Raw genomic sequence first — 14,086 nt, forward strand, 5'->3', positions numbered from 1 at the left:
AGTAAGAGATATAGGAGAGAGTAGGAGAGATCCTAATCACCCTAATTGATTCTGGGTTTCCCCTCTCTAGAAACTGAACTAGGAGTAGACCACCCTGCCACAGACATGAATACTTCTGAAGTATTTCTGGTTCACACCACCCTCCTAGGGCCTCTGAGACTCTCTCTCTCTCTCTTTCTCTCTCTCTCTTTTTTTTTTTTTTTTTTTGGTAAGATTTTATTTATATATTTGAAAGAGAGAGCGAGTGAGAGAGAGTGCAAGCAGTGGGGAGAGAGAGAGGGAGAAGCATGCTCCCCTGCCCAGGAGGGAGCCTGATGGAGGTTCCATCCCAGGACCCCAGGATTATGACCTGAGCTGAAAACAGATGCTTAACCAATTGAGCCACCCAGGCACCCTGGGCCTCTGAGACTCTAAGCAGAGTACAGTCTAGCCTATTTATATGACCTTTCTGCATTCAGATGTATTTCTCTCTGAGCCAACGGAGAGACCAGGAACATCTCTGAGGAGGGCCAGTACAGAGTTCAGACAGTACTTGAGGGTACTGGACCTGGGGTGGCAAGCAAGATGTTCTGTATCAGAAGTGAAGTGGAGTGAGGAGAGGTTCCAGGGCAGTTTGAATCTCCCATGGGATCATCTAGCAGAAAGGCCAGTGAACTAATTTGAGGTTAGTTCAGTGTGTGCCCTGGGGCTGCATCCAGTGTGGGGTAACAATATTGATGGGGAGAGTGATGGTGAATGTTGCATGTGGACATGTCCTCTCAGAATCTCTGAGCACTTTACACAAGTTTCCCTTTCATCTCTGTGGGAGTGGGGCTTAATGATCATAATTAGGGTACTGTGAGCATCTGTGCTATGCTAAATACAACATTAAGCCATGTTTCTGTCTCCTAGGCTCATGGTCTGCATGAACTGACAGATGGTTGGGGTGGGTAGAGTTCTCTGATGGAGGGAAAGAACGTGATGGGATGCAAAGATCAGAGATATTATGAGTCACCTAATTAATACCTAACATTCCTCTGACTCTTGGTAGATCAGAGTAGCCTTTCTTTCATGCCTGCCGAGGCACGAAGATCAGTGACTTCCCCTGACTCTCAGAGACCCAAGAAGCCAGTCTGGGGACCCAAGGCTTTATCTTGTATACTGAGCCTTCCTGGACTGTGGGAGAGTACTTGTTTCTCTGTGGCCATGAGCTGAGCTTTTACTCTTCATTTTCTTTCCCAGGGTCCCCACAGATTGAACCCTGTTAAAAGCCTGCGGCGGACAATGGCTTTTCCCTGTGTGATCAAGGGGCCTGTAGCCAGGTTCTGGAGGTTCTGGAGAAGTCAATAGCCCCATTTTCCTGAAGAAAGTAGTCAGCATTTGCTGGATGGTCGTGGCTACCTTTAGCACTTCTTCCCAGGCCTGCCCACTCTGTCCATATGTCACTTCTCTGTCTTGCTCTAACAGGTAACCTTGGAGAAGGTGCTTGGAATAACAGTGTCTGGAGGCAGAGGACTTGCCTGTGACCCTCGATCGGGTTTAGTTGCCTACCCTGCCGGGTGAGTACGTTGGAAGAAGGCTTATTGCATGGGAGTTTATAACAATGCAAAACCAACTGGGATGGGCAGGGGTTTTTTGGTTTCTTCTGATATCTTCAGGTTAATGTTTTGGTAAACATTTTTGTAAAGGAGATACAGGGTCAGGTCAAGGGTTTTTGTTGAATGTTGTCCTTGTTGCCATCCTGCCCTGTTTTGAGGCCAGCCACCCATACGTACAGATTCACACTTTGTATTACACATACTTCCCAACACCATCTTTAATGTCTACCTCCTAGTCACTTTTAAAAACAGCTTTATTGAAATATGACTCATGTACCAATTTGCCCATTTAAAATGTACAGTTTGGTGGGTTTTTTTTTTTTTAGCATATCCATAGAGTTGTGCAACCATCACCACAATCAATTTTAGAGCATCTTCATCACCCTGAAAAAAGAACCCCATACCTATTAGCAGTCACTCCCCATTTCCCCTCAAGAGTCTCAGCCCCAAGCAATCACTAATCCACTTTCTGTCTCTATAGATTTACCTGTTTTGGGCATTCCATATAGGTAGAATATTTGATCTTCTGTGACTGGCTTTTTTCACTTAGCATAATGTTCTTGATGTTCATACATGTCATAGCAGGTATCAGTACTTCACTTCTTTTTATGGCTGAATAATACTCCATTATGTGGATGTCCTACATTTCATCTAGTCATCACTTGATGGACATGTGGGTTGTTTCTACTTTCTGGCTATTTTATAAAAAATACCACTCTGAACATTTGCCTAGTCTCATCACTTGGAAACATGTCCGTGCCATGGAAGAAAAGTAGGGTTCTGGAACTGGTGTTCATTTGTCCCTTGCTGCCTTTTCACTCCTCTGTTCTGCAGATGAGAAACCCCCAGCTGTAGTTTCTTTAGGTTTCTGCAGAAGTGTTTCTTTGGGAGGATTGGTGCTCTTGCTGCTTCTGGTTCTCTCTGTCAACTTTGCTGCTGGGCATGAGAGCACAAAAATGGGAAGTCCGCATTGCTCTACCTTCCTTCCCCCACTGTCAGCTTGGGAATGCCAAGTTTCCCAGTGTGATTTCCACAGCAGCTCTTGTAGTTTTTGTACCAGTATATGATTTTCTTAGTTTTATCATCCCATCAAAAATCTGCCTTTATCAAGAACTTATTCTGTGTCAGGCACATTGTTAAGTACTTTGCAAGGAATGATTTTATTTAATACCCAGAGCAACCCTGTGAGGCAGGTACTATTACTATCCCATTTAGAGAAGGAAACTACGATAAAGAGGTTAAGCAGTTTGCTCAAGGTCACACAGCTAGTAAGTGTCTATATTGGGATTTTAACCCAAGTAGTCTGACTACAAAGCTCCTTAATCTTAAAATGGTGTGGGATGGGGGAAAACCTGACTTTCTGCTTATTTTGAAAAGCTCCTTTTTGTGTAGCTATCTACCTGCCATGTGAATGAGAAGAGCCCAATTTATGGGCATCTTAATCTATACCAGGTAAACTTCTGCCCCTGGATTCTGGGGTCAGTGCCTTTCCTGAACGCCCCTTTGGCATTGAATGTTGTGGTGGGGTGTTATGAGAGCTATACGGGCTTTACTCTGGAGGCCGAGTTGGCCTCCTTCTCCCACTCCAGAAGCGAGTTGATGAATGACCTCTGTTGCTGGACACCCTGTGCAGCCCGCCTCAGGGGAATTCCATTCGTGCCTGCCTCTGCCTGGGAAAGCCAGGTTCCTTCTTGTTGGAGTTGGGGCTAGGACTGGATGTGAGATGGGCAGGAAAGACTTGGGCTGCTGCTTGGTATGTGTTGAGCCTAGTGTGCCTGCCCTAGGGATTGTGGAGCTGTGCTCCTTGCATCTTCGCTTCATGCCCCTGACCCCAGGCTTGGTGCTTTAAGGATATGTGTTTCTGTTTGTGGGCAGGTCCCAGCCTGGCACATGTGCCTGGGAGTCATTAGCCTTCCAGATGGTATATGGAAGCTTCTCTTCTGTGTCATCTAGTAGGTTCCTTCAGTGTGCCTGGCTTGGGTGAGCCCTGGGCAGTGACATGATCTACTCCCTGACCTTTTGATTTCCTAGAACTTCAAGTTCCCTCTTTGCAAATGGCTCCTTTCTGAGTGTTTTCACTTTGCTCTGTGCTAGAGGTCCCCATTGTGCCTCTGGGGTGTCTGGGGACCACTGAAGTCTGTGTGAGCCAAGCAGGCTCTTTCCCTCCCTCCTCTTCTTTTCCTATCTGGTGATCCTAACCCCACCCCCCACTCTCTAGTTCCTACTGTGCTTGTTGCTTTAGGAGCGGCTCAGGTATCCTAGAAACAAGAAGAAAAACAAAGCTCAGAAAAGTCTCCCGGAGGCCTAGAGGCAAATATCAAACCAAAACAAAGTTTTCTGAAAGGAAATGAAACAGCTCTGAGAGGGTGGGGTAGAGGGAGATGTGTGTCAGGCCGAGGTGGGTGAAGTCTGAGCAGAGACCCCTCGGTTTTAGTGGCTCCTGCATCTCTTCTCCAGAGTTCCCCCATTGCTGTTCTCTCCACAGAAAGCCTGCCCCTCACCTGTCACACTTTGAGCTCCCTGCTCCAGGAGGCTAGGTGGTCCCCAGGTAGCCTCTTCGAAGAACTCAATTTAGTTGAACATCTGTAGTTGACTTGGGCCCCTTCCGTAGTTGGCTTGGTAAGGAGTTCAGGTGCTGTAGAACCCAGCACAGCCCCCATTGCAACAGTGGAGCTAGTCCGTCCTGAGAATGGGTTTCTCTTGATCCCGAGTGCCAAAGTGTAGGGCCTGGCCTGGGTGAATGCTCTGGGCAGAGCAGCTGTTTGAGTGGGAGGTGTCCTGGAAAGGTGTTGACCCCTAGCCAGCAGCCCAGAGGAGACCTCTTGGTTGCTTTAATTAGGGAATTAGGGAGGAGGAGGGGAAACCAAGATTTCCCAAGAAGGCCCTCCATTTACTCAGCGCATATTAGAAGTTATGCTGAGGCCCCCAGCTCCAAAGCACTGGACCAGGTGTGAAATCACAGTATCTCAACCTGAACTGTGTTCTGGTGCCATCTGAGCTAAAGGAGCACAGAACTGCCTTCTTACTGTCTGTGGCAAGCCCTGTGTGGTGGGTTTGCCAGGGAGCGTGTGGGTCTGTGGAGACAGCAGGTGGACTAGAGAGAAGATGCTTGGACTTTGTGCTCTGGTGGATGTGAGTCATGTGCAGGGGTACTTGCAAGCATCGGTCCCCTCAGTGCCTGTCTTCTGGTTATTCTGCAGGTCTCACACCTGAAACTGAGGCCCCTGAGTTCTTCCTCAGATGATTTGGTCATCAATGCCTTCATTTGTTCAACAGTAATTTGTTGAAAACATGCACTGTTCAAGCATATCATATGTAACAGTGAACAGGACAGGAAGGGTGACCATTTTTGTGGGATTTAGGTTCAAGAAGGGCAAGCAGACAATAAGCATGTAAGTCCATAAATGAGCAAGATAATATCAGAGATGGTAAATGTTCTGAAGAAAGTAAAACCAAGTGATGGAAAGGAGAGTAAATGAGTAACTTGTGGGATGCATGGTGGGGGTGGAGCCCGAGAGGCCTACTTTAGGATTGGGTAGTTAAGACTTAGAGGGAGGTAGCATTCAGCTGATATCTGAATGGCCAAGAGGAACAAACTGATGAGGATCTGACTCCAAAGTTACCCAGGTGGAGGAAGCCTCAAATGTAAGGGTGCCAAAGAGACGAAAAATCGGTTCATTCGTCTGAGGGGCTAACCGGTGGTGGTGGTGGCTAGAGAATAAGTGAGAGGATGGGGGCCCAGGCACTGCATTTTGACCTGGCTTATAAGTCTTGCAGCCCACAGAGATTGATCTCTTATTCTCGAAGGGAATATGTTTAGAGCCCTCTCAGCAGAGAGAAGTACTAGACGCTCTCCACTGGAAGCCATGTTACTCTCTGCCTTTTCTTATGTTTTTGAAGAGGGACTTGTAAAACATCCCAGAAACAGAAATGTCAGTGGGTCCCATGACCTGCCTAAGAGGATTACTTATTTGGAAGGTCCTAGATTGCAGGCATTTAAAGAGGACCACAACCGAGGCTGCCCTCGGAAACATCTTAGACTTATTCTCTCTTAGAATAATTAAAGCTATAAGATTTCCTTTTTGGGAGTTAGTCCAGAGGGACAGTTTATAATTCCACATCTGGGCGAGGATTCTAATGAGTCAGTGGTGTCCAGCAGGTCATGTATGGGATGCCATAGTTGGGGCTCCTGTTGTATATGCTGAGCCCCTGGATTGCGTTTTCCTTGTTAGTGGTGTAGCAGAGTACCTGTCAAGAAGAAGCTTGGAGCACCATGCTGGTTACTCTGCACATTGTCTTCTTCGGTCCCCACAGCCAATTTTGTGAGGTAGACATTATTCTTCCTGTTTTATAGATGAGGAAGCTGAGATTCAGAGAAGTTAAGGAATATGCCCCCAAGATGACACAGTATGCTAGCAGTTAGGTCTGGCTGGCCCATTTTCTTGTTCTTTTCATCATCATACTGTCCTCAAGTGTCAGTGAGTCCTAAAAGCCCAAGGTAGGGGAGGACCATGCACCTATCCTGGGGCCCTTGTTCTCAGTTCTACTGATCAGGAGGTTCCTTGACTTTGAGATCTGGTGGCTAGTGACTTAATGATTTATTCATCCATTCACAAATATTTATTGAGTGCCTATCTTGAAGGCCCTGGGGATGTAAACAAAACCGATAAAAATACCACCTGCCCAAAGCTGGCAATCTAGTGATAAAGATAGATCTCCTCTCTCCCCAAAAGTAAATTTTATAGAATATTGCAAGTTGATGTGTGCTTGGAAAAGATACAAGCAATAAACAGCAAGAGGAACTAGGGAATGGCACTAGGCTATGGGGTTGTAATGTTAAATCGTGCTAGAGAGTGACATTTGAGCAAGGTTTGAAGGACCTCTTGTCCCTGTCTGAGTCACCTTCTGATTTTACCTGGTATTAAAGAAGAACTTCCAAGCACAGGGTCTCCACTTGAACTTCTTGTGTCCTGCTGCCAATATGTGCTGCTGTGTTCATTGCTCATCCCACGCTCCTTTTGTTTCTGCCTTCTGGAAGATGGAGAGTGGTAGGAGGCAGATCCTGTGGGAATGCTGGGCTCTTGGTGATGGCAGCAGGCCTGGACCTGTCCATGGAAGGGGTGTGTTGAGGGCTTGGCCCTTCCCGGTTCAGAGGAGCTCCTGGGCAATGGGCCCAGCACCTGGTACTGGGGCTCCACCACGTGACTCCCAGGCTGAGGTCCTGGGGGACTGAGGCCTCCTTGTCTCTCTGCACCTGCACCCTGGGGTTCTGAATTATAGGACTCAGCCAGTTGGGCCAGCCTAGCCCTTGTCATGGATTTGGGCCAGCAGTGCTACAGGGCACACGTACAAATGACTGCCTGCAGTGCTGGGTGAGGGCAAGAGCCCCCCGGGGAGGGGGGGTAGACTGGGGTGGGGGCACTGAGGCGGAGGGCCAAAGACTGATGCAACTGCACCCCACCCTCCTCTCCCCAGTAGACTGGGGAGCTTGCTCAAGGTCGGAGAAGACTGAGGTGGCTCCTCTATCAGGGTCGTTGAGGTCTCTTCTCTTGGGAGAACTCAGCCAGCGGGGCACAGTGGGAACCTTGGATGTCTTTGCCAAGTTCTGTCCTCACTTGGGCATCTGCATTATTGTCCCTACAAGTGGAGCTGTGACACAGCTCTTTCCTCCTCTTTCTCTGTGTTGGGAGGTTTCCATATTTGAATAATTAAAAGTAAAAATTTCAGCTTAGAGATCTATGTCTGTGTGTTTCCCTCCTTTGCACATTTCTCTCCTTTGTGTGACTCCTCCATGCGGTACCTGAGAATTTTCCAGGCTATTCTGGAGGAGGTGTATGAGGGAGGGAGTCAGAGAAGGGAAGGGTTGCCTCACAGCCAGTCATCTCCCTCTCTACACCGTATTTTTACACACACTCACTGCTCTCCTTCCTCCTCCCACCATGGAGCTGAACGTACCAGGAGGTTGAAACAAGATGTTGTAGTCCAGCAAGACTCAGAATTTGTGTGCAGTGACTTAGAAAGTGTATAAGCAGTCTGATGCACTACCCTTGGAAAGTCACAATGCTGGTTCGGGATGATGGGCTTAAAGGAAAACTCAAAAGTGTATTATAGAGCCTATCACCAATTTTTCTGGATTTGGAATTTGGCTGGTTGGAATTTGTGTCAGGTCGGGTTGAGTCAGATCAGCTCTCAGCTGAAGCCCCGTGCCATGGTTTGTGTGTAGCTGTTCAGGAAGTTAGGTAACTTGTAACCACTCAGACTAGAGATCACTGCTAGAGAGATGAGCCTGTAGAAACGGGCCTCCTCAGTAGGTCGGCACAGATAACAAAAAAGCTAGAAAACATCAGTTGGCCCAAAAACTTCATGGTGGTGGAAGGCTGGTGTGTGCATGCGTGTGTGTGATTTTTCATACACTGAATAAAGTATTAAAATCTAAATATCAAAATCTATGACCTTGGGATTATAACAGCCATCGCTTTCATCTGCCCTGTTCTGATTTCCAAATCCTGTAGCCCAAATCCTTTTTACCCTCCAAGTGCCCCAATCTTTCCCTCTTCTCACAGGTTCCTGGCCCGGCACCCTGCATGTTAGGTCAGTGTGTTTCACGTCTCTCATCTCCAACTTTGCTTTTCTCTTCTTCCCTCAACTCACTCTACTCCGCATTCCCTAGAGCACTGCTTCTGGAATCCTTATTCCCTTTGGCTTTAGCTAAGTGCCCTTGAGCCAGCTACCTTACTGCTCTGATTTCGGTTCTCCATCTGTAAAGTGGGGATAATTGTACTAAGAGTCACAAGGTTATTGTAAGGATTAGCTAAAAACAGACATCCAGGCTGCTTGGCAGAGTGTCTGCTACCTAGAAAGTGCTTGATAAATGGTAACTCTTATTACCAAGCCCCTTGAGCGAGAGCAGAGGATTGGTTACTAAAGGAACTGGAAGCCTTCATGTTTAGAATTCACTGAAACTTTTTTAAGAAAGATTTTATTTATTTACTTGACAGAGGGAGAGAGACAGAGAGGGAGGGAGAAAATGATCAGGGGGGAGGAAGAGCAACAGGAGAGGGGGAGAGCAACAACTCCTCACTGAGCCAGGAGCCTGCTTGATCCCAGAACCCTGGGGTCATGATCTGAGCCCGAAGGCAGACACTTATCCAACTGAGCCACCCAGGTGCCCTAGAGTTCACTGGAACTCTTATGTGGTGCTTTTTAGCTTAGCTAGGAGATGGCACTTCCATTTTCCTTCTGTGCTTCTCTACTGCTGTCCTAGACACTTAGTTTCTCTCTCAGCACTCCTCCCATCTCTTCCTTGCTACCTTGAGAGAATGAAAATGCAGATATTTTCTTTTCCTAAACTTAATCTAGCTCTCCTTTCCTGGCTGCCTTCCCAGAACAAAAAATAAAGCCTCCTTTGAAGTTTTTACCATTATTGAGGTCCTAACAGGACTTACCTCCATTCTTCCAAAGGAAAAACCTGACAGTCCCTTAGTACCTCGTTCCCCATTGCCAGGGGCCCCCCTTGCAGCCTCCTTTCCATGCTTAAGTAGTAGTAATATTAAGATTTGCCACTTGTTTGGCTCCTACTATGTATCAGAAAAAATCATTTATTCATCGCAGAAGTCCTAGAGCTAGATCTGAGTATCTCCTTTATTATAGATATAAGTCAACATGCTTGTGCCATATCCAGGGTCACCGAGCTGTACATAGGAGAACAAGGGCTTCAAACCCTGGTCTCTGCCTCTGAAGCGTACAGTGTCCCTAACTACCCCAACAGTGCCTCTGAGGATCCAGAGGTCTGCAGTCCCTCTTTCCAAAGAAGACAAGTGGGGCATGGAGTAGGGAGATCTGGGCCTACTGATGCCCCACAGGACCAAGCTAGTGGACCAAGGGAGGCATTTTCCCATTCAAATGGTTCTTGAGCAACTGCAGTGGGCCAGCCTCTGCTGGCACAAGAGGCAAAGCAGTCAGGAGAACCAGACCCAGTTCCCATTCTTGGGAAAGGCATGTTCTGGCGGGAGGGTCATCAAAAATAAATGTAAAATTACAGCTGTGATAAAGGTTGCAAAAGATTGATATGCTGTGCTTGTTATGAGAGCTATAATATACTGAGGCCATTTGACCTGAGATCTGAAGGAGGACTAAAGATTAACTAGTTGGAAAAGGGAGAGAAGAATGTTCTAGATAAGGGAAACAGTTCCTGTAAAGGGGCATGGCAGGTTAAAGAGAGCGAAAGACTGGTTGGAGCATGGTTCAGGGTGAAGCTGTAGGGTGGGCAGGGGTCATACCACCCAGGGCCTTCATGAGTACTTGAAGGAGTTTGGTTTTAGAAGCCCCCTAGGGCTCATCTTCCAGGAATGATGCAATCAGATCAGACATGCCTGTGTGTTTGATATGAAGTGCATTGGAAGTCAGGAGGAGGTCTGGGAGTCCTGGCTCTGCTCTTTCTAGGAACTTTCTGAGCCTAGACTTCCTCATCTCAAAATTCTGGAGGGTTGGACTAGGTGAAATTTAGTCATCTAGCACAGTGCATTTAATTCCTTCCGTCCTTCCTTCCAGCTCTAAGGTTCTATGAGTCTGTCTGTTTGGAGGAATTAGGCTCCTTGTATCCTGGACTGCCCCTAACAGAAGCTGGGCAAGTGTGCATGGGGGTGTGTGTGTGTTCGGGAAGGGGGAGGGACAGTGATGGGGCACTGGGAAACCCAGTGATGGGTTTCCAAGGCCATCTGACTTTTGTTGTATGTTTAAGGGAAGCAGGAGACTAGAAGTTGGTGTAAGGAGAGAAAGGAGAACAAGGAAAGATGAGCAGATGGAGAGAGAAGAAAGGAAACAGGACGGATTTGGGGAGGGGTTAGAGGAGATGTGACTCAAGAATTCCAAAGCTGTTTGTTGCTCAGCCTGGCAGTTCTGGGCATACCTACCTAGTGTACCTCCGAGATCCCTGCGTCCCCAGAGATTACCTGTGGACTGTGCATATTGAAATGGTTTATGGAGCCTAATACGCTAAGCACTCACCAGCAGCTGTACTTGCCTTTGCTTCAAGCTTCTAGCAGGCAGTGGGTTTCCAATTAAATAAGACTGGTCTGGGGGATGTTGCCCTCTGCTCATTCTGTCCTCATCCCCTGACCTGGCATAGCAGGCCCCACGCTTGCTCTTGTCAGCTACTTCATTAGTAAATGAAGCAGTGAGGCAGGAGGGGCGATGGGCCCAGGCCTGCTAACAGCCACGGAGCCTAAGGGAGAACACTGCCTGGCTACAGCTTTGGACTTCCGGCCATGGCTCCTACCACCTGGCCTCCTCTGGAGGCTCCTACCACCTTGAACTGCCTCTGGAAAGTCAGTCTGAACCTGATACTGTCCACTCTTGCTGCCTGGTTGGAGAGGGTACTTCCACCCTTCTCTGCACAGCAGGCAGGCAGGCAGGCAGGCAGGTGAAGTCTCTGATTGTCTTCTGGTAGTCTAGAGGGCCCTTATGGGATTCTCAGGGCGGGGCTCAGGAGTTCCAAGGCACTGAACAGGCCTCCTCAGGCCCTCTTGGGCTCTCTCTGCCCTTTCTCCTAGTCTTACTGAGCCTCCCTGCAGTTCCAGCCTCATGCCTTCCAACCCATTCTTCATCATCTGACACATAGAGGGTGTGGGGTCTACTCCTGCCAGGTACACATGTGGGTGCACACCTGAGAGGCCTAACCCCTCCTTGGAGCACAAACACTTGTCATACATGTGGCTCCAAGCCTGTGAACTGGCTGTATGCCTGTGACCTGCTTTGCTCAAATCACATGTACTCTTCTCTCTTGCACCCCTTCCTGAGCTCTGTGTAAGGTCTATGGGGCAGCTGGAGTCCTTGCTGCCATTTGTGGGTATGACCAGAGATGGTGCTGGTGCTTAGGGACCTAGTGGGATAGGCTTCCAGGGAGCCTCCATCCTAATGGGGCTGCAGAGATAGGCCCTGGTGGGTGGGGAAGAGAAGCAAGAATAGGTTGCTAGAAAGCAGTCAGTTGCCCTTGGTAGCAAGCAGAGCTCCTTTGAACTTGCTCTATGCAGCTCCCTGTGCTGAGTGACCGGAATTCCCAGGTACCCTGCGTGCTCCCGGGGAGCTATGGTTTGGTGCTAAGTCTGTTGTCTCACTCATCTTCCCAGGTGTGTGGTCGTGCTGTTCAATCCCCGGAAACACAAACAGCACCACATCCTCAACAGTTCCAGGTAAATGGGTCTGGGCCCTCAGGAAGTACCTCCCTTCCCTGGGAGCTGTGAGAATGGCACTCTCTGGGGTCTTTGTAGCTCTGCGGACTGGGGCCTGCTTGGGCCCCAGGACTGATAACAAAATGGCACATGTACATTGATGTTTGCTGATCTTGCCTTTTGAGGGGATTCTGTGGGAGCCAGGCTTAGGCCAGGCTGTCAATGCCCTTCTGAGCCTGCCTCATGTCTTGTAGGAAGACCATCACTGCCCTCGCCTTTTCCCCTGATGGCAAGTACTTGGTCACTGGAGAGGTGAGTGAAGAAAGGAGGCTGCAGTCCTCTGAGAAGGGTGGGTGTCCTGGCCTCAGCAGAGAGCTATATGGTCCTTGGCCTAGTTAGGAGTGCTGCCGCTTTGGCTTCCTGGACAGATACTAAATTCTAGTTTTTCCTCTACCTGAAAACAGTGGTTCTTAAGCTTTACTGAGCACCAGAATCATCTGGATTGCTTGGTGAAGTGCACATTGCCAGGCCCACCCCCAGAGTTTCTGATTCGTAGGTCTGCAATGGAACCACAAAATTTGCATTTCTTACAAGTTCCCGCATGCTGACTCTGCTGGTTTGGAAAGCAGGCTTTGGAAACCACTGCCTTAAAATGTTCCTTATCCCCAGAGGCCCCCTGCTGGGCATATGAGGACTACCTCTACCTTCTCAGGCTTTGCGGGGAGGCAGAGGCAGAGAAATAGGCCTGAGTGGTAGTGGTTATCAGAATCACTCAAGGAGTTTTGAACAAATACAGAGGTGCACACCCTGAAACAGAGATATTGAACAAAATCTGGGGCTATTTTCCCCCAGATAATCATTGTTGTCCTGAGATATTTATCATGTTTTTTGTTTTTTTTTAAACCTTTGCTCTGTATAGCACTCTGTTCTTGACTCTTGGCCAAGAGAGATTGTGTGTAGTAGTTGGGGAGATAAGGGCCCTCACTCTGAAAGGCCTGGGGAGGTTATATGCATCTGCCCTCACTTCTAGTTCTTGCTTCCCTGCAGAGTGGGCACATGCCTGCCGTGCGTGTTTGGGATGTGGCTGAGCATAGCCAGGTGGCAGAGCTGCAGGAGCATAAGTATGGTGTGGCTTGTGTGGCCTTCTCCCCTAGCGCCAAGTACATTGTCTCTGTGGGCTACCAGCACGACATGATCGTCAATGTCTGGGCCTGGAAGGTGAGTGGACTGGGTGGGCTGGCCTGACAGCTTCATGGGGGTTCATGGGCCAGTTGGGGAGCCAGGAAATTGCTGATTTGAACCCCTTCACTCTGTTGATCTCATTCCAGAAAATAGCCTGAAGCAGAAAAAAGCAACTGTGTAGCCAAGTGTGTTGGTAGAAGGGAGCTGGCTAGCTTTATGTCTTTGAGGATCTCCAGGGGAAAGGAATCATCTCTTCAACTCTTCTAGAAAGAAAGTCTCTCTCCCTTCTTTTTCTGACCAAAAAATCTTGGAAAGGTTATTTTATTTTATTTTATTTTTTTAAGATTTTATTTATTTATTTATGAGAGACACAGAGAGAGAGGGGCAGAGACACAGGCAGAGGGAGAAGCAGGCTCCATGCAGGGAGCCCGATTCGGGACTCAATCCCAGGTCTCATCCCATGTCTCCAGGACTACACCCTGGACTGAAGGTGGCGCTAAACCACTGAGCTACCGGGGCTGCCCGAAAGGACCATTTATTTATTTATTTATTTATTTATTTACATTTTAAAAAAAGATTTTATTTATTCATGAGAGACACACACGGAGAGAGAGGCAGAGACACAGGCAGAGGGAGAAGCAGGCTCCATGCAGGGAGCCTGATGTGGGACTCGATCCCGGGTCTCCAGAATCATACCCTGGGCTAAAGGCGGCCCTAAACCGCTGAGCCACCCTGGGCTGCCCAAGAACCATTTTTTTAAAGTGCAGATCCTATCTAGCCCCTTCTCCACCCTCTCAGCCTCTTTCTTCTTAGCCCCAAGGGGCACAATTTTGATTCTTCCTTTGGCTTTCCCTCCAGAAAAACATTGTGGTGGCCTCCAATAAGGTGTCCAGTCGGGTGACAGCAGTGTCCTTCTCTGAAGATTGCAGCTACTTCGTCACTGCAGGCAACCGGCATATCAAATTCTGGTACCTTGATGACAGTAAGACCTCAAAGGTGAGCTGCTGAAGCTGGATGGAGCCACAGGGCCAGAGCCTGCTTGGCCAGACCCTGTATCACTTGGGCCCCTCTCAGCAGCTGTATAGAAGTTCTGGGTGAGCCAGGTGCTGTGTGGGCTGAGGAGTGGTCTCAAAGAGAGGGGGGGTGCTCGCTGTTCCT

At 48.4% G+C, this 14,086-nt stretch overlaps 1 protein-coding gene across 8 annotated transcripts in view; it reads left to right on the plus strand.

Annotated features, from left to right (window-relative positions):
- MAPKBP1 (mitogen-activated protein kinase binding protein 1) overlaps positions 1-14,086 on the plus strand; it is a 51,556-nt gene that overhangs the window by 22,474 nt on the left and 14,996 nt on the right. For all 8 annotated transcript variants that reach the window (XM_035708745.2, XM_035708750.2, XM_025473112.3 and 5 more), the window contains exons 3-7: positions 1,447-1,538; positions 11,705-11,767; positions 12,001-12,058; positions 12,794-12,964; positions 13,787-13,924. In XM_035708745.2, coding sequence (XP_035564638.1) covers positions 1,447-1,538; positions 11,705-11,767; positions 12,001-12,058; positions 12,794-12,964; positions 13,787-13,924 — 522 coding nt within the window. The remainder of the gene's footprint in view (positions 1-1,446; positions 1,539-11,704; positions 11,768-12,000; positions 12,059-12,793; positions 12,965-13,786; positions 13,925-14,086) is intronic.

Source organism: Canis lupus, chromosome 30 (genome assembly GCF_003254725.2).
Source record: "Canis lupus dingo isolate Sandy chromosome 30, ASM325472v2, whole genome shotgun sequence".
Taxonomy (NCBI): domain Eukaryota; kingdom Metazoa; phylum Chordata; class Mammalia; order Carnivora; family Canidae; genus Canis; species Canis lupus.